Source organism: Triticum aestivum, chromosome 3B, assembly GCF_018294505.1.
Source record: "Triticum aestivum cultivar Chinese Spring chromosome 3B, IWGSC CS RefSeq v2.1, whole genome shotgun sequence".
NCBI classification, from domain to species: Eukaryota; Viridiplantae; Streptophyta; class Magnoliopsida; order Poales; family Poaceae; genus Triticum; species Triticum aestivum.
The window spans coordinates 54,885,226-54,907,868 of NC_057801.1; the positions used below are offsets into that span (position 1 = coordinate 54,885,226).

General features: G+C 49.3%; 1 protein-coding gene, 2 non-coding genes and 1 pseudogene across 3 annotated transcripts; 3 read left to right on the forward strand and 1 right to left on the reverse strand.

The window, feature by feature from the left end:
• The first annotated feature begins 2,773 nt into the window (after nucleotides 1-2,773).
• Nucleotides 2,774-2,854, forward strand: TRNAL-CAG (transfer RNA leucine (anticodon CAG)). Its single transcript has one exon. It is a non-coding gene; the product is annotated as a tRNA-Leu (tRNA).
• Nucleotides 2,855-5,142: 2,288 nt separating this feature from the next.
• TRNAL-CAG (transfer RNA leucine (anticodon CAG)) lies at nucleotides 5,143-5,223 on the forward strand. Its single transcript has one exon. It is a non-coding gene; the product is annotated as a tRNA-Leu (tRNA).
• Nucleotides 5,224-8,304: 3,081 nt separating this feature from the next.
• On the forward strand, nucleotides 8,305-9,968 carry LOC123067282 (probable LRR receptor-like serine/threonine-protein kinase At3g47570; annotated as a pseudogene).
• A 10,389-nt stretch (nucleotides 9,969-20,357) lies between these two features.
• On the reverse strand, nucleotides 20,358-22,315 carry LOC123064705 (suppressor protein SRP40-like). The gene has a single exon (XM_044488125.1). The coding sequence runs from the start codon at nucleotides 21,853-21,855 to the stop codon at nucleotides 20,512-20,514; it is 1,344 nt and encodes a 447-aa protein (XP_044344060.1). The 5' UTR covers nucleotides 21,856-22,315; the 3' UTR covers nucleotides 20,358-20,511.
• Between the last annotated feature and the right edge of the window lie 328 nt (nucleotides 22,316-22,643).

The following is a 22,643-nucleotide window of genomic DNA, read 5'->3' on the forward strand; positions in this document are numbered from 1 at the left end:
ATCCTCATCGCTGCCGCCGAGTGCCTCAGGGTCGCGGACGGGTGGATTTAACAACGGGCATCAACCGGCGGGGACTGGTCTAGATGGTGCGCCGGCACACCAGAAATTTATAGAGGTTAAAATTAGTTAGGGTTCGATTTGAGTGATAATAATCACTGGATGACAGAAATCGCGGTCATACCTCAAAGAACAATGTCGAAGCTCGCGGACGGGGTGGAGAGAGCAGGGACAGCGATGGCGGCGGCGTCGAGGCACGTCAGTGGCGGCGGCGTTCTGGTCGTGAGGCCTCGGCGACAGCCCGGCGGCGGAGAGAGATTTAGAGCCGCATTGGGCCGGAAGGGAGCACCAGACGAAGAAGAAATTAGGTTTTCCTTTTCCTCTTTAATTTATCAACTATCTCCGAGCCTCCACGTCAATTCGAGACTTTGAGCCGTCCGATCATAATGATGAACGTATCGGAAGCATTTGCTTTTTCGAACCTCCACGTCGATTTGAGACTTTGAGCCGTCTGATCATAATCGTGGACGCATCGGAAGGATCTGCTTTTCCGAGCCTCCACGTCGATGTGAGAATTTGAGCCGTCCGATCGTAATCGTGAACGTACCAGAAGCATCTGTTTTTTCGTAAGGCGTTTCTTTCCTTATTCGCGTCATTTCACGTTAGATTTTAGCTGACTGGCCCAACTTATCAGCGTTATTACTCTACAAACTGATCCAGAGACCCTATAGTGAACCAGTCCAACACGCCGTGGGCCTCCACATAATCGCAGAGTGACACGGCCCTGTGACCGCTTCTAAGCTGATTCTCCCCGCCCGACGAGCGCCCACGGCGATGTTTTCGCACCGAACCGCATCATCTGCTAGTAGCGTTGTATCCATGCTGATGGGGCTCCTAGTTAATACGTTTACTTCCTTCTTCTGCCGCCATTAATGCAAGATGGTAGTTGATGTGCCGTGTGCGTTAACTATACCTTTTGATTTGCTTCATCTATCTATATAGCCTTTTGGTCATCCCATAATAGTTTTGTGTTCGTTTTTCCCTCCTATCAATCCGCAATGCCTTGTTTTTCATCCACCGCCACCTGAAGAGGAGATGTGATATCATCTATAGGTGGCAAGATCCACACCAGTGGGCGACGTTCTCACAAAGGTGTCGTTGCACTGCCCGTTCCACATTCCATCACTGGCAGAGAAGCATTGAGGGTCGAGGCCAACACGACACACATCGATGAGGGGATGGTGTTCATCGTCTGGATCCACTGGAGCCCACCCACCTTGTTCATCGTCTTGCCTGACCCGACGCTCGCCCGCGAATATGCAGAACTTGTGTATGTTGATAGTATGCGAAAACATAGGCAGGCAAATGACATCCGCGTACACAGAAGACAACATGATGTGATCACATGAGCAGAACAAAAAGGGATGCTCGGCCCCACAAAAGGATAGCTACCTGCTCGGTGGTAGGATGGTATCTGAACCCTTGGCTTCCCAAAGATGCACATCCTCTTGAATGGTTAGGATCAGGTGCCTCACAAAGGGCGCTTGTCATGGAAGTTGTACTTGTTCCTGAGCTTGCAAAGCTAGCAGGCCGTGAGCACCACGATGGAGGCAATTACCTTGCAAAGGACATCCGACGTCTGATGAAGGGAGCCCGCCCACCACAGCCTGAAGGGAGGAGTCTTGGCTAGGCACAACAATAGTGGATCTGCACCATGAGAAGACTTCATGTCATAGCTACCTGAAGAAAGAGCATCCAGCCAACAGAGGTTGCATGCTCTCTAGCTCATGGTCCCAAAGGGCACAGTAGTCCGCACGCGGCAGACCTCGTCGAGACAGGCGGTCAGCCGTCCAACACCTATTCTGGAGGGAGAGCCAGAGGAAAATCTTGATGTGCAAGTGTGCAACAACACCCATGTTTTCCAGGTGAGACATCGGTGGGGATTCGCGACAGAGCTCAAGAAAAGTGCCGCATCACAAGACTTGGTGGCGTATTGAGCGGAATCCATCCAGCGGCGGCAGAGCTCTGTGTGTGTGAGAGAAAGAGAGAGTGAGGAAGGCCGAAGATGGTGTCATAGGTTGGACCATGGCCGCAGTACCAAGGTCACCGTGAATGCCTTCGAATCACGAACAACAATGCAAGCCCACGTGGAACAAGCCGAGCTTCCTCCGTTTCTTTTTAGTCTGCATATAAGATTTGGTCAAAATCAAACTTTACAAAGTTTGGCTAATTCTATAGAAAAACATATCAACATATACAATACTAAAGTTATATGTTATGAAAAATAATTTCATCATGCATCAAATAATATCGATTTCATAGCGTTGATGTTGATATCTTTTCCTACAAAGCTAGTCAAACTTTACAAAGTTTTGAGTTTAATCAAATCTTATATGCAAACTAAAAAGAATCGGAGGGAGTAAATGAGAAGTTTGATCTCAGGGTTTGACTTCCCATTGATCCAGTGATTGGTCCAGGACCGAAAGGAGCTCCCATCCCCAACAGGCCACAAAGTGGAGGCGCGGAAGATGGGACCAAGACCGGAGTCAAAACGTGGCGATGCCAAGCTTGAGAAGGACACGCGGCCCCTTAAGATTGTGGATGATGCTTAGGAACTGCTAAATTACGTATACATCTTTGCATCCACTGTGCAACCTTACCTGAGCAAATGACTCAACCACATCATACGAAAAGTGAAACGAAAACATAGTGACATTCGTGAGTTTGCGACCTAGCTTCTAGCTTATGTAAGTTCTTGTCGACGTTTACAGCAGACGTCAAGATGGCCGAGTTGGTCTAAGGCGCCAGTTTCAGGTACTGGTCCGAAAGGGCGTGGGTTCAAATCCCACTCTTGACATACTTCTTCTTCTTTTTTTCATTTTATTATTGTTTAAATAGTCCATCCGTCTTCTATCTTTTTTTCTAGGGGCATCCCCCTTGTATCTGAAATACGTCCCCACAGGTGCAGGATATAAGCTGCTGAACACACGGTCAAATGGAGTAGCTTAGCTTATAGGGTATGACGCGAACAAACTAAAGTCTGTGTGTTGCACTGATAAACAAATCAGAGTCCAATGGAGTTGCGTATACTCATAGCTTGATTAATTTGCATTCTTTCTATAAATAAAAATGCAGCCTACGTTAGTTCACGTTGAGATGAGATCGGCAGACAAAAAAAAATCCAGACTGCACCATAAAGCATCTGAACCCAATGTGTAGAGAAACATTAGACATGGACTCCATTAGTTAAGAGCACATGGATATACGTACTCCAACAAGCTGTCAGCAGAAAAACAAATCACAAATTAGAAATGCATCAGCTCCCAAGTCCCAAACAGTTTCCAGGAGCGCATCGTGCTGAATTCCCATAATTACTTTCAGTAGTACAAGTTTTTCTTTTCGAGGGGATTACAGTAGTACAAGTGAGCCAGAGTGCTCCGCGAAATTAGAAATTAAGAGGATGCGAACTTGGCGAGCTCGCCGGGAAAGGGAGGGTCCGGATCTCAGGGGAGAGGAGGGGAGGAGGAAGAGAGACGAGGGCCATTGCAGCATTGCCACGGGACTGGAGGCGATGATGGGAAGGAAAGCTGTGAAGGTAGGGCTGGCTCGAGGTTGGAGAAGGGAACACGGTACCAGATCATCTTCAATATTGACTTAGAAAAAATAATGAAATCTTCTATATCTAAATAATTAGCCACGCTAACCTATTTTTCTTATAACATGTAAGTATGTCACCTCAGCATGCAACGTACTCCCTCCGTTCCAACTTACTCGTCGTGGTTTTAGTTCAAATTTGAACTAAAACCACGACGAGTAAGTTGGAACGGAGGGAGTACGTGGAAAAGAACAATATCATCGTGCAAATATGCATCGGAATTTTTATATATTATGCTATTTATATTTAATAAATATTTTACAATCATATAATAATCAAACACAATAAAGCTTACGTGACAATATACGGTGCATCATCTAGTTTCAATGTGGTTGCCGCCATTAAGGTTCTCTTTTCCTTATTCTCTTTTTCTAAGCACACGATCCGATTTTGTCTATGTCATACTCAAACAGAGTGCATCGGATCAGGTCGTGAGCACTAAAATAAACACAGGAAACTCCTCGACAGTGGGACTTTGAGCTCACCAATCGATAGTGGTCGGCACACCCTCTAACAGTTGACAAGCAATGGACATCGTGGTCGTCCTTCTAGCCAACCCAAAGGATGCAGCAGATGACACGATTCACGTACCTGGGGATGGACTTGTTGAAGGCGACCATCATAAGTGCACTGGCATTGTGCACATCATGTCTGACTAGCACTAGTGCATCCCTCTTCGACAGCGTGGAATCCCTCCAAGTGACAACTTCTTCTCAAGCCCGTCGATCAGTAGAAGCACGGAGACATAGGTACCTTCAGGGCAGAGGAGGGAAGAACAAGGTAGGGAATAGGGAGATTTGAGATGGGACACGCCATCTCGTTCCTAATGATGTTCAACTAGTGCAGCGAACATTTGGATCATGTGTAGTTGGTGTATAGTCCGGAAGCAACGCAAAAGACTCACAAGAGTTCCCTAATGGCGAGGATGTTGCGTTTGTCTCAGCGACAGAAGACCACTATATCGTCGACACACACGGAGACCATAGATGTCGCATGATGCATGGTGAGGCGGTGGAGGACCCCATGTTGCACCACACGTTGGATCATGGAGTTGAGGATGTTCATGACAAGCGTAAATAGCATCAATGATAAGGGGTCGCCTTAACAAGCCCCTTATTGTGAGTCTTGTGACCAATCAGTAGACCCAACACGCTATTGAAGTACACACATGGACGTCGAAGACAGGAAATCAAAATTACACTCCCGCTCACCAGGGCCAAAGCCGAGTTGCCTGAGGAAGAAGGGCCAAGAGACGGAGTCAAAAGCCCCGACGATGTCAAGCTTGAGAAGCATACGAGACACCTTCAGATTATAGAGGATGCCAGTCTAGGAGGAGACTAAGGATTTGCCAAATTACGTATACAGTTTTGCATTCTATGTGCAACTTCACCGAACCAAATGACTGAAAATAAATGAAAACGATTGTGACATTCGTGAGTTTGGGAACTAGTCTGCCATATAAACTTTAATTTCGTCAAAGTGAACAAAACGTCAAGATGGCCGAGTTGGTCTAAGGCGCCAGTTTCAGGTACTGGTCCGAAAGGGCGTGGGTTCAAATCCCACTCTTGACATTTTTTTTGTAATCTTTTTAACTGTTTTTTGTGCCCATCCAACAGCTGCCTGAAGAGGCCAGCACATTTCGGAATCATAACTACAACAGTAAAAAAAATTAAAATCAAAAGGGTTAGATGGACTAGCTTTTTATATAGCTATATGGTATGACGCGAAGCAACCAAAACCGACTGCGCCGCGACGGCACAGCAACAGCAGATGGATATGCTAGACAATATATACTCCCTCTGTTGAACCACAAAAACGTCTTATATTTCGGTATAGAGACAGTATGAGATTAGAAAAGCAGAACAGCTTAAACATTCGGTGGAAAAAGAAATCTTGAATCAGAAATGCATGCATCAGCACCGATCTCCAGCAGTTTACAGGAACGCCCAGTGCGTCGGATCAGATCGAGAAGACTAAAATATAAACACCCACAGTACCTTGCATCTGAATTCTGAACTCCCATCTTCTTCCAGATACATGCACCTATCTGCTACTCCGTTTTGATTTGGAAAAAGCTCCGAAGGACCGAGGCAATCAGATGACACATCATCTTTCTGTCCGTCAGACTTTGGAACTACTCAGGAATGCCGTAGTTACAACGGATTTCAACTCAGCGTTCGGATGGAAGTTCGGCCCACTCTTGACATTTTTTTTGTAATCTTTTTAACTGTTTTTTGTGCCCATCCAACAGCTGCCTGAAGAGGCCAGCACATTTCGGAATCATAACTACAACAGTAAAAAAAATTAAAATCAAAAGGGTTAGATGGACTAGCTTTTTATATAGCTATAAGGTATGACGCGAAGCAACCAAAACCGACTGCGCCGCGACGGCACAGCAACAGCAGATGGATATGCTAGACAATATATACTCCCTCTGTTGAACCACAAAAACGTCTTATATTTCGGTATAGAGACAGTATGAGATTAGAAAAGCAGAACAGCTTAAACATTCGGTGGAAAAAGAAATCTTGAATCAGAAATGCATGCATCAGCACCGATCTCCAGCAGTTTACAGGAACGCCCAGTGCGTCGGATCAGATCGAGAAGACTAAAATATAAACACCCACAGTACCTTGCATCTGAATTCTAAACTCCCATCTTCTTCCAGATACATGCACCTATCTGCTACTCCGTTTTGATTTGGAAAAAGCTCCGAAGGACCGAGGCAATCAGATGACACATCATCTTTCTGTCCGTCAGACTTTGGAACTACTCAGGAATGCCGTAGTTACAACGGATTTCAACTCAGCGTTCGGATGGAAGTTCGGCCCACTCTTGACATTTTTTTTGTAATCTTTTTAACTGTTTTTTGTGCCCATCCAACAGCTGCCTGAAGAGGCCAGCACATTTCGGAATCATAACTACAACAGTAAAAAAAATTAAAATCAAAAGGGTTAGATGGACTAGCTTTTTATATAGCTATAAGGTATGACGCGAAGCAACCAAAACCGACTGCGCCGCGACGGCACAGCAACAGCAGATGGATATGCTAGACAATATATACTCCCTCTGTTGAACCACAAAAACGTCTTATATTTCGGTATAGAGACAGTATGAGATTAGAAAAGCAGAACAGCTTAAACATTCGGTGGAAAAAGAAATCTTGAATCAGAAATGCATGCATCAGCACCGATCTCCAGCAGTTTACAGGAACGCCCAGTGCGTCGGATCAGATCGAGAAGACTAAAATATAAACACCCACAGTACCTTGCATCTGAATTCTAAACTCCCATCTTCTTCCAGATACATGCACCTATCTGCTACTCCGTTTTGATTTGGAAAAAGCTCCGAAGGACCGAGGCAATCAGATGACACATCATCTTTCTGTCCGTCAGACTTTGGAACTACTCAGGAATGCCGTAGTTACAACGGATTTCAACTCAGCGTTCGGATGGAAGTTCGGCCCACTCTTGACATTTTTTTTGTAATCTTTTTAACTGTTTTTTGTGCCCATCCAACAGCTGCCTGAAGAGGCCAGCACATTTCGGAATCATAACTACAACAGTAAAAAAAATTAAAATCAAAAGGGTTAGATGGACTAGCTTTTTATATAGCTATAAGGTATGACGCGAAGCAACCAAAACCGACTGCGCCGCGACGGCACAGCAACAGCAGATGGATATGCTAGACAATATATACTCCCTCTGTTGAACCACAAAAACGTCTTATATTTCGGTATAGAGACAGTATGAGATTAGAAAAGCAGAACAGCTTAAACATTCGGTGGAAAAAGAAATCTTGAATCAGAAATGCATGCATCAGCACCGATCTCCAGCAGTTTACAGGAACGCCCAGCACCGATCTCCAGCAGTTTACAGGAACGCCCAGTGCGTCGGATCAGATCGAGAAGACTAAAATATAAACACCCACAGTACCTTGCATCTGAATTCTGAACTCCCATCTTCTTCCAGATACATGCACCTATCTGCTACTCCGTTTTGATTTGGAAAAAGCTCCGAAGGACCGAGGCAATCAGATGACACATCATCTTTCTGTCCGTCAGACTTTGGAACTACTCAGGAATGCCGTAGTTACAACGGATTTCAACTCAGCGTTCGGATGGAAGTTCGGCCCCGAGCATCTTCAGCGCAAGCAGGATCAATCCACGTGTCCGTGTGGTGTTACACCGTCGGCGGCTCGTGGTGGTCATCACCGATCGATTCGACGCACATATGGTTGTCAACTCCAGAGAATCAATCCTACAGGTTTGTCAAAAAGAGGACTAAAAGGTCCGCAACATTTCTTCAAATTCAGCTGAGCAGTGAAGGCGCTGTTGAAATTCTAGCACTACGCTTTCAGACAAATAAATAAATGCAAGACGGTATGACCAGATTATATTATATCTGATGGAAGAAGTTGCTGCTCGGAAACCATAACTGGAACCAGTATGGGCATGGCAATGAGAATGAATCCTGCAGGTTTCACAAAAGAGGAGTAAGACTACATCATTTGTAGACGGCTTGAAGTTCAGCCAAGCGGCGAACTCGCCCTTGAAATTTTAGCAGTCAAGGCGGCAAGGCACATATGACCACATCAGGTTATATCTCAAGAGGAAGAAACTGCTATTTGGAGAACCATAAGCATACTGGGCAATGGCAACGGGGATCAAGAGCTTGCCATGGTCACTAGTAGTAGTAGGCGCTCTGCTGATCGCCATGGTGAGCGCTGGCGACGAGGCCGCGCTGCTTGCTTTCAGAGAGCAGATCAGCGAGCGCGGCGCGCTGGCCTCGTGGAACAGCAGCGCCGGCTTCTGCAGCTGGGAGGGCGTGACGTGCAGCCACTGGACGCCGAAGCGGGCGGTGGCGCTGCGCTTGGACGGCAGGGCATTCTACGGAGCGCTCTCCGTAGCCCTCGGGAACCTCACGTTCCTGTGGACGCTCAACCTGAGCTTCAACTGGTTCCATGGGGAGATTCCAGCAAGCCTTGGCCGGCTCCGTCGACTGCGGAGACTCGACTTGAGCGACAACTCCTTCTCCGGCACGTTCCCTGTCTGCAAAACCTTGATCTCGGCCTTAAACAACTCGTGGACTCAACCACGCCAGGGCTCGGCACCCTCCACAACATGCGGCAGTTCACTGTCGTCAGAAACAACCTCTCTGGTATGCTTTCCCAAATTCTCTCTACAACTTGTCATCTCTGGAATTACTTAATGTAGGGGTAAATATGCTGCACGGAAGCATTCTGGATGATATTGGAAGCAAGTTCCCCATGATGAAAACCCTTGCCTTGGGTCGAAATCACTTCACAGGAACCATCCCCTCCTCAATATCAAACATTTCTTCCCTTGTAGCACTTGGCCTCGTGCAGAATGGGTTTAGTGGGTATGTACCTCCCACATTGGGGAAGATGGGAGCTCTCCAATATCTGAACTTGGCTGACAATAAGCTTGAAGCGAACGACAACAAGGGGTGGGAATTCATCACTTCTTTGGCAAACTGCAGCCAGCTGCAGAAATTGATACTCAGCAACAATTCTTTTGGAGGACAACTACCAGGTTCAATTGTAAACCTCTCGACAAGTCTCCAACAGTTATACTTAGATGACACTAGGATCTCTGGGATTATACCCGCAGATATTGGCAATCTGGTTGGTCTCAACGTGGTGCTAATAGCAAATACTTCCATATCAGGAGTGGTTCCGGATAGCATTGGTAAGCTAGAGAACTTGATTGAGCTGGGCTTGTACAATAATACATTGTCTGGCCTCGTACCGTCATCTCTGGGAAATCTTTCACAATTGAATAGGTTTTATGCATACAACAACTTGGAAGGACCAATTCCGGCAAGCATGGGGGAGTTGAAAAACCTCTTCGTACTTGACTTGTCAAAGAATCACAAACTTAACGGTTCGATTCCAAGAGATATTTTTAAACTATCCAGCCTCTCTTGGTACTTGGACTTGTCATACAATTCCTTTTCTGGACCCCTTCCTAATGATGTTGGTAGCTTGGCAAACCTTAACATACTAATTCTAGCAGGAAATCAGGAAGTTATGGAGCGGTTTATAAGTGTGTCTTGGACAATGAGGAAAGAACATTGGCTGTCAAGGTGTTTAATCTTGGTCAATCTAGGTATTCCAAGAGTTTTGAGACTGAATGTGAAGCCCTGAGAAGGATACGACACCGTTGTCTCGTTAAGATCATTACCTCTTGTTCAAGCATCAACCACCAAGGTCAAGAGTTCAAGGCATTGATTTTTGAGTTCATGCCCAATGGTAACTTGGCTGGTTGGCTTCATCCAAAATCTCAAGAGCCCACTACAAGCAACACACTCAGTCTTGCCCAGAGGCTTGATATTGGTGTCCATATTGTGGACGCAGTAGAATATCTACACAACTACTGTCAACCATCGGTAATCCATTGCGACCTTAAGCCAAGCAACATTCTTCTTTCTGACAACATGAGCGCCCGAGTTGGAGACTTTGGCATAAGGATCCTTCAAGAAAATACAAGCAGGGGAATGCAAAATTCATATAGCTCAATTGGAATAAGAGGCTCCATAGGCTATGTTGCTCCAGGTGACTGGAATTCTTGAATATTAGTATCTTTTACTTTTCACTCAAATATGGCATGCTAACCACACAACTTTGCATAACTGTAGAGTATGGAGAAGGCTCTGTGGTATCCACTCATGGTGATATTTACAGTCTTGGCATATTGCTGCTTGAGATGTTTACTGGAAGAAGCCCAATAGATGAAACATTTGGGGATTCACTGGATCTGCATAAATTTGTCGAGGATGCTCTTCCGGATAGAACCTTGGAGATAGCTGACCCAACAATCTGGCTGCATGGAGAACCAAAGGATGATATGACAAGTAGTAGAATCCAGGAGTGCTTGGTTTCTGTCTTCAGGCTTGGCGTATCCTGCTCAAAGACACAGCCCCGAGAGCGGATGTTGATAAGAAATGCAGCGGTAGAGATGCATGCTGTTACGGCCGTAGAGGCCCACCGGGCAATCTTAGCCCACAAGTTATCTTAGATTAATTCTTATGCAAGTTATCTTAGGCTAGTCGTTTTGAGGTTATAAATATTAGTTGTAAGATACCTTTTCGGATTAAGCAATAAAGATAGTTCTATCATATTGCCTGGCTCCAGAGGAGCCGGAACCCTAGCCGCGCCGAACCCTAGCCGCCGCCGCCCTTCTTCTCCCTCGCGACGGCGCCAACACACCGGAGCCGCCACCCTCGCCCCCAACCCTCGCTGTTCTGCCCGTATAACCTACGGAGTAGAGCCGGTAGGAACCCTAGTCCTACCAATTTGGTATCAGGTACCCGGGTTTCGACCATGTCTTCGCCGCCTCCAATTCCGCCGCCACCGCCACCACCGCCGCTGCCCGTCAACTCCACCACCGCCACCGCTTCATCGCCGGGCGTCACGGCCTCGCTCTCCGCGGGCACCACGGCGTCGCTCTCGGCGCCGATCTTCCCTGTACCCGGCACCGCGCCGGGCCACGGCCTGCCGCCACCCCCCGTCCAACACGCGCCGTCGTCGCCTCCCCCTGTGCCGCAACAGTTTACGCTAGAGGCCATGGCCGGCATGCTCAACGACTTGGTCGTCGCGGTCCAGGGCATCCGCCTCTACTTGGCTAGCCCGTACGGGCTGCCCCCGCAGCTCCATCCGGCCGCGACCGCGGGACAGCCGGCGCTGCCATGGTACTCCGTTCCCGCGGCCATCACCGGCGGCTCCGACGCCGCCTTGGCCACAGTGGCCGACGCCAGCGCTCGCGGCGCCACCCGCGCCGCCAGCAGCCGCCCAGGGCCCGCAGTGGCCGGCCTACTCCGTCCCCGCGGCCATCGTCGGGGGCTACCCGGCGCTACCATCGCCGGCCGCTTCCACGCCGCCCTGGCCCTAGTGGCCGACGCCAGTGCTCGCGGCGCCACCCGCGCCGCCCAGGGCCCGCAGTGGCCGGCCTGGGCCGCGCCACCCACCGCCTCGCCGTCCCTCCCGGCGGCCACAGTGCAGGTTCCGCCGCCGCCACCGCCCAGCCCTAGCCTGGTCCGGTTCGCGCCAGGCGGTCTTCCGATCCAGGAGGTCCGGTTCCCATCGTCACCATCTCCGCTTCCGGGCTGGCTCCACGGGACATCGCCTCCGCCGGTTTACACGGAGGCCCGGGAGCCGTCGGGTTCCCAGTTACAGCCCGGGGCGTCAGGGGCCACGGGGGCCTACGCCGGCCTTCCCACCATGGACCAAGCACCGTCATCAGCTCTCCGCACCGCCGAGGCAGTGGGCCATGGCGTGCCAAACCAGCAACCGCCCCGGTTTGCCAAGCTCGACTTCGCCACTTATGACGGCTCAGACGACCCGCTTAACTGGCTCAACCAGTGTGACCAGTTCTTCCGCGGGCAGCGCACACCCGCGTCGGAGCGCACTTGGCTGGCTTCCTACCATCTCCGCGGGGCCGTCCAGACATGGTACTACGCCCTCGAGCAGGACGAGAGCGGCATGCCCCCGTGGGAGCGCTTCCGCGAGCTGTGCCTTCTTCGCTTCGGACCGCAATTACGCGGGAGCCGATTGGCCGAGTTGGGCCGCCTACCTTTCACCTCCACGGTGCAGGATTTCGCCGACCGCTTCTAGGCCCTGGCGTGTCACGCGCCAGGTGTGACGGCCCTGCAGCGGGCTGAGCTCTTCGTCGGCGGCCTTCCGGATCACATTAGCGCCGACGTGGAGCTTCGCGGACCCCAGGATCTCCAGTCGGCCATGTACTACGCCCGCGCGTTCGAGCGTCGCGCGGTGGCCATCCAGCAGGAATCACCGTCCCAGACCGTTGGGTCGCTACCAGGGCCGGATTCCGCGCAGGGTCGGCCTGCGCAGGCTTCTACGGCACCCCTCGCCGCGACCGCGGGACGCCCGTTCGCCGGCTCACCTCAGCCGAGCTCCTCGAGCGTCGCCGTCAAGGATTGTGCTTCAACTGCGACGAGCCCTACACACCTGGCCATGCCTGCCCGCGACTCTTCTACCTGGAGGTTGCAGACTACATTCCGGAGGACGCCGTCGCCGCCGACCTGGCCGCCCCAGCTGTCGAGAAGGTGTTTGACGCTGGTTGATCGCCTCGAGGAGTTCCGCTAGCGCTTCCCCACCTTACAGCTCGAGGACGAGCTGTTTGTGCAGGCGGGGAGAAGTGTTACGGCCGTAGAGGCCCACCGGGCAATCTTAGCCCACAAGTTATATTAGATTAATTCTTATGCAAGTTATCTTAGGCTAGTCGTTTTGAGGTTATAAATATTAGTTGTAAGATACCTTTTCAGATTAAGCAATAAAGATAGTTCTATCATATTGCCCGACTCTAGAAGAGCCGGAACCCTAGCCGCCGCCGCCCTTCTTCTCCCTCGCGACGGCGCCAACATGCCGGAGCCGCCACCCTCGCCCCCAACCCTCGCTGTTATGCCCGTATAACCTACAGAGTAGAGCCGGTAGGAACCCTAGTCCTACCACATGCAATCAGAGATGCGTACCTCGGGTTTGCTGGTAAGCATATTGGGGAACATGGAGCAAAAGGGGAGCCTCGGCTCAAGACATTCAATCTGGAATGATATGATCCTGCAATAATAGGAGTTGCATATGTAATTTTAGTTAGCATTTGTTGTCGGAGCTATTTTATTTGCAACTGTATCAGATAAATGTAGAATGTAAAATCCTGGTGTTCTACAATAGCACTATAGCAATAGCAATTTTCAGCATATTACATGGATTCTTAAAATTTGCAAAGATTTGAGAAATCACATCCTCAATCCAGAAGGCTGGCAACATGAATTTATCGCTCCAAGCAAATCAGCAGTCAGACTGTTAACAAAGTACTATCCATGTATACCAAAAAAAAGACATAGAGGGCATTACCCAGTAGTAACAGAAATTGACCTTAATATTTCACATATCCAGTAAGAAATGCATATATTTGAAAGCACGAGGAATTTGTCACAAAACAGAAATCAGACTAGAAATGCATTAATATCATTCAGTTTCAAAAAGCAGCAAAACATGTAATCCTTCTAACGCGCGTGAAACCAAGTTACCCAGCTACATACTAGCACATCCCACATCAATTCCCATCAAGTACTCGCAATATTCCAACATAATCATTCTCGAAAAGAAAATAACCAGAATCTAAGTAGCAACTGACACCGGACAGTGCTAGTACTACAAGAGAATGTGCACTTGGGGTCATCCTTGATTGATCTGGAGATGGCAGAGTAGAGGAGCAGGACTGCAGGAGGCATAGTTTAAGATTGACTTTCCTTATCTCATTCCTTGCAGCACACACAAAAAACATTGAGAGTAAGCATGTAATTGGCCTATTTTTGGAATAGCCAGCCAATCTCTATGCAAAAGGGAAACTGACATGGAAAAAACAACACCAAGAGACAGCAGAAAGAAAAAAACAATTGCCCACAGGAGTACAATCACTGAGAGTTGCAATAATTGTTATAGCATTGTCGAACCAAAATGTAGTTACCAAAACATGACAGGAAGTACAACCTAAGAGTGAGATTGTGCACCTGGAAGAAGCGACTGTATATTCTGGCAGCCCCAGATTGTGTAATTGCCAGGTTTGAGGCCCCTATCCACCATTTCATCATACAACTGGAATGCCTCTTTATATTACCTACCAGGAAATACCTTTCTATCATCATGACATTAAAAGCTGTTTCATTTGGTACTAGATTTCTGTCAATCATCTTATTAAACAACCGAGAAGCTTCATTTGGCAGAAACCATTGATGAGGGCTGTTAACATATAAGGAGTCCATGCAACACCCTTCTCAGCCATCTAAGGTGGAGTTCCATGGCACTGGACAGACCCCCTTCTCTATAAAGACCAGCTATGAGTGGAGAATATGAAGCTACATTCAGTGTCACTCTTATCTTAGCCATCTCCCCCAGAAAGCCCGTCTGCCATGTCCAAATCCTCCTTGCAGCATCATTAATTAAGGAAATGTATGGATAAACTGTAACTCTGACTCCCTTCTCCCGCATCCTATCAAACATACTCCATCATCCACCTTTTGCAAAGTTGAATGTTGATACATACGACACCATGCTGACCTTATCTGAATCCATACAGCAGTACATACGACACCATGCTGACCTTGACCCCCAATCCTCGCCACGAGCCTCTCCGTGCCGTGAGATTCCCTGCCTCGCTGTAGCCCGATTCCCAGCCGTGTAAACATGCTCACCCAGGCGAACACCAGACTGCGGCATTTCATCGAACAGGACACGGGCAAGGGTGAGCTGACGAATCTTGACAAGGGGGAACGATATGCGGGAAGCCGCATATATTGGTTCGGGGTGTTGCGGCGTGCGGGGAAGATGGCGAGACGGACGGCGTGAGCATAGGAAGGAAAGCGCGGGGAGGGAGAGCCGGAGCGGGGAGACGGTGAGGGGAGGCAGGAGCAGGAGGAGCGAGGAGACGTGGGCGTCGGCGGACGAGGCCAGTGCAGGGCGCGGGCGAGACATCGTGGAGGAGGTCGGCGACGGGCTTGATCATGCCGGAATGGGTGCGGAGCGAGGGGCCATTGGGCCGGCGGTGAGACGGTGAGACGGTGAGAGTCGCCGGAGCACGTGCCGGACGCGGCGGGTGCGAGCTGTGCTATGATGAGCTGCGGCCGGTACGGCGCTGTGTAGAGTAGAGTGTGTTGCCGTTGGATCACGAATCAACGCCCCACAAAATGAACTATGAGGAAGTAGCAAATTGTGCCTCTCCAAACGTGTCCAGCGCCGCACAATTGTCATTTCCCTCACTTCATAACCACGAACCTCAAATTTGCTAGTAACTCTATTCATACAACAGTCAATTACATCACTAGTGCTAGAACTTGGCATGAATGATCAGTTTAGTGCTACAAGTTGTAGTGTACATTAAAGTGATGCAAAAACTTGGCTTTGCGGTGCAAATACGGTGCAAAACTTGTTTTTGTACATTCATGACGCTGACTAGGCGTCTTAGCTTGGCATGAGGCCCGCTGTCAGACGATGGGGACAAGGCGTGTGGCCTGCTCTTTTTGCAAAAAAAACCTTCAGTTTTTTTCGCACAAAAATAACACTAGGTGGCCCAACTGTCAAAAATAGCACTGATAGGAAAATTGTACCCGCTAGGTTTCGAACCTCAAACCCGCAGGTCCTGCAAGCCTTACCAAATCAACCGATCAAGTTTCCTGTTCATTTGTGATCAGTACTAATAGTGTAAATTAATTCTTTTTGAACACAAATGAAAAAGGTGCACCTTAGTGGTTCGAACCAAGGACCTACATATTTTACAAATTGGCGATTAACCACCAGGCCTGACGACATTTAGTTCTCTATGATAATAAATATTTTCTATACCAGTTTGGCCTAACAACATAAATTAAAACTCTAAACTTTGAATGAAAAAAATCCAACAGTCAAACCAGCGACCTCCTATCCCGATAGTGCAAACCAACACCCGACAAAGATTGTTTCTTATACATAGGCTAATGGTTCTTTTATATTGAAGCCACGTTTTTATTCTTTAGAAAATATAATATTTTCCTTATAAATGTGCACATGATTTTTCATGGAGCATTATTATTTTTCCTAAAAGCACATAAGCATTTTCCAAAAGCATGAAAAATCTATATATTGCATTAATATTTTATTAAAAACGTTAATTTAAAATTATACAAATATTTATAAAAGTTCATAGAAATTTTAAAAAATTAATGTAGTTTTAGAAATGTTGAATATATTGAAAACAATAAATAACAGTAAGTTGTCCCAGGAACAAGAAATACTAATAAATATGAAGATCATACCTGAGGTCACCAGCGACATTTTTAATAAAATATTTAACCATTTAAAACTACATACATTAATGTTTTCTAAATTATATAAACATTTATTAAAATATGTAAATTCGTATAATTTTAATATTCACCTTTTTAATAAAACATGCATGCAGTATATAAACGTTTTCATGCTTTCAAAACTGTTTATAAACTTTTAGGAAACAAAATACTTATGATTTACGAAAAATCGTGTGCAATACCTATAAGTAAAAAATTATATTGTCTAAAGAATATATATATATATATATATATATATATATATATATATATATATATATATATATATATAAGTGGTCTCAGTACAATAGCCTATTTAGCAAACAAATTTTGGTGGCCCTGGTAGTTAATCGTGTATGCCTGAAATCTTCAGGTCGCTGGCACGGAATGTCTCATTGGCCGGTGGTTAGGTGCGCTCACATCGCATGTTACCTGGTTTTTTTTCAGGTGTTTTTTTTTTGAGGGTATTGTTACCTGCTGGTTATAGGTTCGAAACCCTGTGTGTGCTATTTTTTTCCTCAATGCGTTTTGTGCAGGTGGTCCTCCCAGCGTTTTTTTTGTGCAAAAAAAAAAACCTTTTTCAAAAAGAGCAAGCCGCACGGCCTGTCCTCATTATCCCGTCATTGACAGCGGGCCCCAAGCTTTGTTGGCATGCCTCATCAGCGTCGTGGACATATACAAACGAGTTTTGCACCGTATTTGCACTGCGAAGTCAAGTTTTTGCATCACTTTAATGTACACTACAACTTGTAGCACTAAAGTGACCATTCATGTCAAGTTCTAGCACCAGTGATGTAATTGACTCTTCATACAAACACATGCAAACTACGTTGATCACACGATATAGCATAAAACTTAGCACCTCCGACGTCGGACATCCACATAATACAAAAGGATCTGAACAGTTTAAATTTTAGCTAATTATAAACAAAAAAAACTTAGATATAAATGGACACGGGCGCCCGTAGTTCACCACTCCCTCGTCGGTTGCGTCCCCTTGGGGGTCTGGACGGTTGTCCGTGCCGTACGCATCCTTGGTGGGTGGTTGGTCGTCGTCCATCGTACTGCCGCTGTCGCCGTCGGAGCTGGAGGACGAGACGGACTAAGGAAGCCCGCAACGCGGCGGGTGGCGTGGTTCTGTCACCACCACCTCCTTCAACCATGCCACCTTCACCGACTCCTCGAGCACGCGACGGAGAGCCGTCGCGTTCTTGCGACGGAGGCGGCGGGCATCTATGTCCATCGAGGGTGTAGGGCCAGCGGATTGCGAGGCGGAGCGTCACGTCATCCTCAGTGGGCGGCAGCGGCTCCCGTGCTGATCTGGATGAACGGTAGCTGTGCTGCGCGCCGCCTTCATCACCTGGCGGTAGGCATGGCCCACCATCTCCGGCTGCCACTGTCGCGCGGGCGGGCTGGGGGTGCGGGCACTAGCACCCAACGGCTCCCAACAGGGGCCGGTACTGGCGGTGCCGGGCACCCCTGCTCGATCTCGCGCTGCCGCCTCGCTGTCAATGGCAGGGAGCGGGCATGATGGTGTCGGGCTGCTGCGAAGAAAGAATTGCCGACCCACGAGCTCAGGGACGCCGTCGAGGAGGAGCTCCCATTCTGGTCCATCCGTGAGTGCCGGAGTGCTAGCCTATATTGTGCTTAGAAATGAGGATCCGGTTGTGGATGTTCTAAGCTAGTCTTACCTTAGGCCAACTCCACCGCGCGACCCCATCCTATCCGGGCCCCGTTCGTTTGGGGTAAAATGGACAAACCGGGCGGCCTAGCGCACGGGAGCAAATAGACTTTTGTCTGTTTTGTGTCCGCTTTCAACTCATCCGCGGCCCAAGTTTGTGCTGCTTTTGGGGTGAAACGGACACTACGCGGACGCACCGGCCGTCTGCACGTGTCCTTCCCTGGCCCGCCCGTCGGTGGCACAGGACAGGCTTTTTTCTATCCGCTCCCTCACTCCCTCTGGCCGCATCCCACTTCACTCTTCTCCACTCTTCCCCACTCTTTCCCTCGCCGCCGCCGCCGCTGCCATTGCAGCCGTGCAACTCGGACGCGCGCTCGCCCAGCCCCTTCCCCTCGTCGCCGCCAAGCTACCCAACCACGGCCACCTGGTTTGCGCACTCGCCGGCCGGATTTGGGGCGGATCTGGTCGGTCTTGAGCTCGCCCGGCTGTGGGAGGCCGGGCCGCGGCATGGACTGGCCGGGTACCTCGCCGGAAGGCCCTGGCAGGGCCGCAAGGCCACATGCAGGCAGTGGCTCGTCCTCTAGCCGCTCGGATCTACACCGTCGGTGGTCCACCGGCAGATACACGAATGGAGGCCGGCCGGGCTCGGTGCTTGCCCAAAAGCTCGTCGGCGCACCGTTGCCCCTCATCAAGTGCGGCCACTGCCCAAGGATGGTCGTGCGCCACGTGTCTACAACGCCGGAGCATCCCTTATGGGTGTTCATCAAGTGCTTAAACGATGGGGTATGTGCTCTTTTTAGCTTCGGTTTGTGCTCTCGGGTTAGACTAGTTGTGCTAACTTTAAGTTTTATTGTGTAGAATGGATGCAAGTTTTGGTATTGGGAAGAAGAGTACATTGATATATTGATAGAGCGAAATTTAGTACATGTTCGTGCACTTTTAGCTAGCCTAGAGGCTGTAGATGAGCCAAGTGCACTTGTTGCTAGATTAAAGGCTAGACACAATACTACGTGTGAGGAAGCAACATCGACTTCTGGCTTGAAGAAGAAAGGAGGGTGCAACGTCGAGCCTCCTCCACAGATCAATAATGAGTGCATCGAGAAGGCCCTAACCCAACTCAAGGGAGCAGTTATGGAAGTTGAGTATCTTCTCAAATGTATTCTTGTGGTTCTTGTTTTTTTTGGCCTTGCTTTACTAGTCAAAATGTGATGATGTATTGTCATGTACCAAAAATGAATGATAAAAAAAGTTTAAGGACTTGCAAAGAAATGTGCACACGAACAAGATGCGGTCGGGATGCGTCCGCGCGCTGGACGCATGGCCACCGCATCCCGGAAACTGTCTGGACACGACCCCGTTGTCCTACCCAAACGGACAGAATCAAGACAAAACGAACGTCTGTTTAGGATCGCGCGGTGGAGTTGACCTTAAGACTAGATATGACAAAACAAAAAGGATGTATAATGAATTGTCTCTTACATTTAGCACACAGGTATTGGGTGCGGAATCGCAGATTCTTTTTCGAATTCTATAACCCATTCATTTGGCAGAGGAGTGTTGATGATGGCACATGGGCCCTGCGGTCAACTTAACAGTTAACCAAATGGAGTTGTGCCACATCAGTCCTGACATGTGAGTCCCGCCTGCCATAAATATGTTTAAATCGTCTAAATCAGCTGTTAACTAAAAACGACAGTTTTTAGCAATTTTTTACTCCCTCCATTTCACAATGTAGTGCCTATATATTTTTGTCAAAGTCAAACTTTACCAACTTTGACCAAGTATATAGAGAAATCTGTCTACATCTACAATAACAAACATGTACATTGTGAAAATATAACTCACGATGTATCCTATGATGTGCATTTGGTATTCTAGATGTACCTACTTTCTCTATAAACATGGTCAAAGTTTGTAATGTTTGACTTTTGTAAAAATCTATAGGCACTACATTATGGAACGGAGGGAGTATGACAGAAGTGGTAGGTTTTAGACACAAAGTTAAATGTGGTAGATTTCTGAGACCGGGTGCATGTAAAGTGGTAGTTTTGGGGGGTAAATACTCGAATTTCTTTGAATTCTACTAAGGTTATCCAAATTCATATGTAATTGTAACATAGTGATATAGTATATGATCATCATGAGATCTTGCGCAAGTGCATGTTGGGAGCGTTCTACTGCTTGATCAGAGAGTACTCATGCATGTTTTTACAAACACGAAGAAGCCAAATAATTACTTCATCCATGTACTACTATACAGCAGGAGAATCTATCACTGGGCTAGCTAGGCCGGATTCTAGTCTAGTGACAAACTAGCATTAGTTTCTTCGTGTCTTGCTATTGCCGCCGTTTAAGCTCCTTATGAGCTGCAGGTGCTCGTCGCCGGAGACGTGGAGGTGCAGGCGGAGGTCGGACAGCAGCTCCTCCTTGGCCCAGCTCAGCGGTCCCGTGGCGCGGAACGCCTTCATCACGCTCACGTACGCCTCCAGCTCCAGACCATGGACGCGGCCGTGGTCATCATGTACCTCTGCCGCTTGCCGATTTCCTTTCATCGTCGTCACCGCCTCTTCCTCGTCCTCATCCGCCGGGCGGTGCTGCATTGTCACGCTGGCACGGCCGTCGTCGGAATCTTGCCCCTCTTCCTCGCGGCTCGACGGCGGCGGCGGGATCGACGCTTCTCGATTTTCTTGGCAATGCTCGCCGGCGGCCGGAACTTCAGGAACGCCTCCGTTGCTGTTGCTTCCGCTGCTGCTGCTGCTGCTGCTGCTGTCTCCGTCGCTGCCATCCGCCGATGACGACGATCGATCGGACGTGCTACTACTACTAGAACCGTCGTCGGTGTCGCTGCTGTCTCTTGCTGTTCCTCCGAGCACATCACACGCCTCTTCATGATAGTAGGATTGATCATTGCTCGTCTCTTGCCGCCGTTTCTTCATCAGATAACAATTGCTTGGGTATCCTGCATCCTTGGGGAACAACTTGCTGCTACTATGCAACCTCTTGCCATCCCGTGCTTCCTTGGGGAACAACTTGCTGCTACTATGAAAGTGGAACCTCTTGGCATCCGGGGCCACGTCGCCGTCCACCGTCACCGAGCAGCTGCTCCTCTTCATCGTCGGCTGGCCCGCGAGCTTGACGGCATGGGGCGCGGCGAACTTGCCGCCTCCGAGGTTGTTGCCATTGTTGGCCTTGCCATTGATGCTCTTGCCGGGGATGGGGCGCGACGGCACGACGCTCTCGACGGGGATCTTGTTACCCTTGTGGAGCACCACCCAGCCCTTCTCCCCGTACACCTGCCGGGGCCGGAGCGCGCCGCGGTCCGCCGTAAGGACCTGGGCCGAGCCGACGATCTTGACCTCGAACCGGCCGTCGTGGTCGGCGGCCACGACCTCGGCCCACTTCCACATGCTGCCGTCCAGCACCTCGACGTTGTCGCCGGCGACGAGGTCCGCGGGGAGCTTGACGGCGGGGTCAGGGAGCGGGCGGACGAACTTCCTCAGGATGCGGCCAGAGTCCGGGCCGCCGTCGAACCAGCGCATGACGTAGGAGTGGCCGTTGCCCCAGACGACCTCGCCGGCGCGCCAGGCGCCCATGGCCATGGGAGGCGCCGCCGCTTCCGTGGGGACCCACGCCTCCAGGCTCATGCCCAGCGTGATCCTCATGGCCGGCTAATCTCGTTCCCTCGATGATCCCCTCTCTCTACCGTGTTATCTTTGGACGCCTGCCGCAGCCAACTCGATCGCGACGCTATATATAAACTGGGCGAGAGGGAGCGAGACGCCGAGTCTAGTCGGATTCGATGACTATGAGACGCCGAGTTCTTGGGTGACTCGGCACCGACACGTACTCCAACAAGCTAGCTCGCCGTACGGATCGAGTACGACACTCACACGGCCGCCGGCAACGACGTGTGAGATGTGACTGGGCTGGGACTTGACGGCGGACGGTTTGCCGGACGACGTTGGCGATCAACGGCACGAGCAGGAAGCACCTTGTCGTGGTCTAAGCTAGGCTTAGTTCACAGAAGAATAAAACTCTTTGGGCAACTTGAACGCAAACCCTCGAACCCGTTCGCAAGCGTTCAGATCAAACGGTTTAGACTTCGAACGTAATTTGCCATCCAAGGGGTACCCATTGATCCTGAACGGGTCTGATTGCTCTTTTTTTCCGCAAACCATGGGGCTTTTGCCGTCTTCCGGACGGCGGACACACTCAGCGTCCGACAATTCAGTCCCATCCAAAGACCTTTCTGTCCAAAAAATCCTCTCCACCCGATGCGGTTGCCACGCATTCAAGTCCGCCGGGGCTGTTGAAGAGCGGACGTGACTGAACGGCATTGATGCCGGTCAAAGCAACGCAACCAAACGAGTAGGTTGTGCCGTTTCAATGCCCACACGGTGGTCGAGAAGCCTACTCCGGCCACCGCGCTGTATTGAAGCCAGCTTCATGT

Coding starts and splice junctions, on each gene's coding strand:
- LOC123064705 (XM_044488125.1), bottom strand. CDS start 21,855: ATGAGGATCACGCTGGGCATGAGCCTGGAGGCGTGGGTCCCCACGGAA.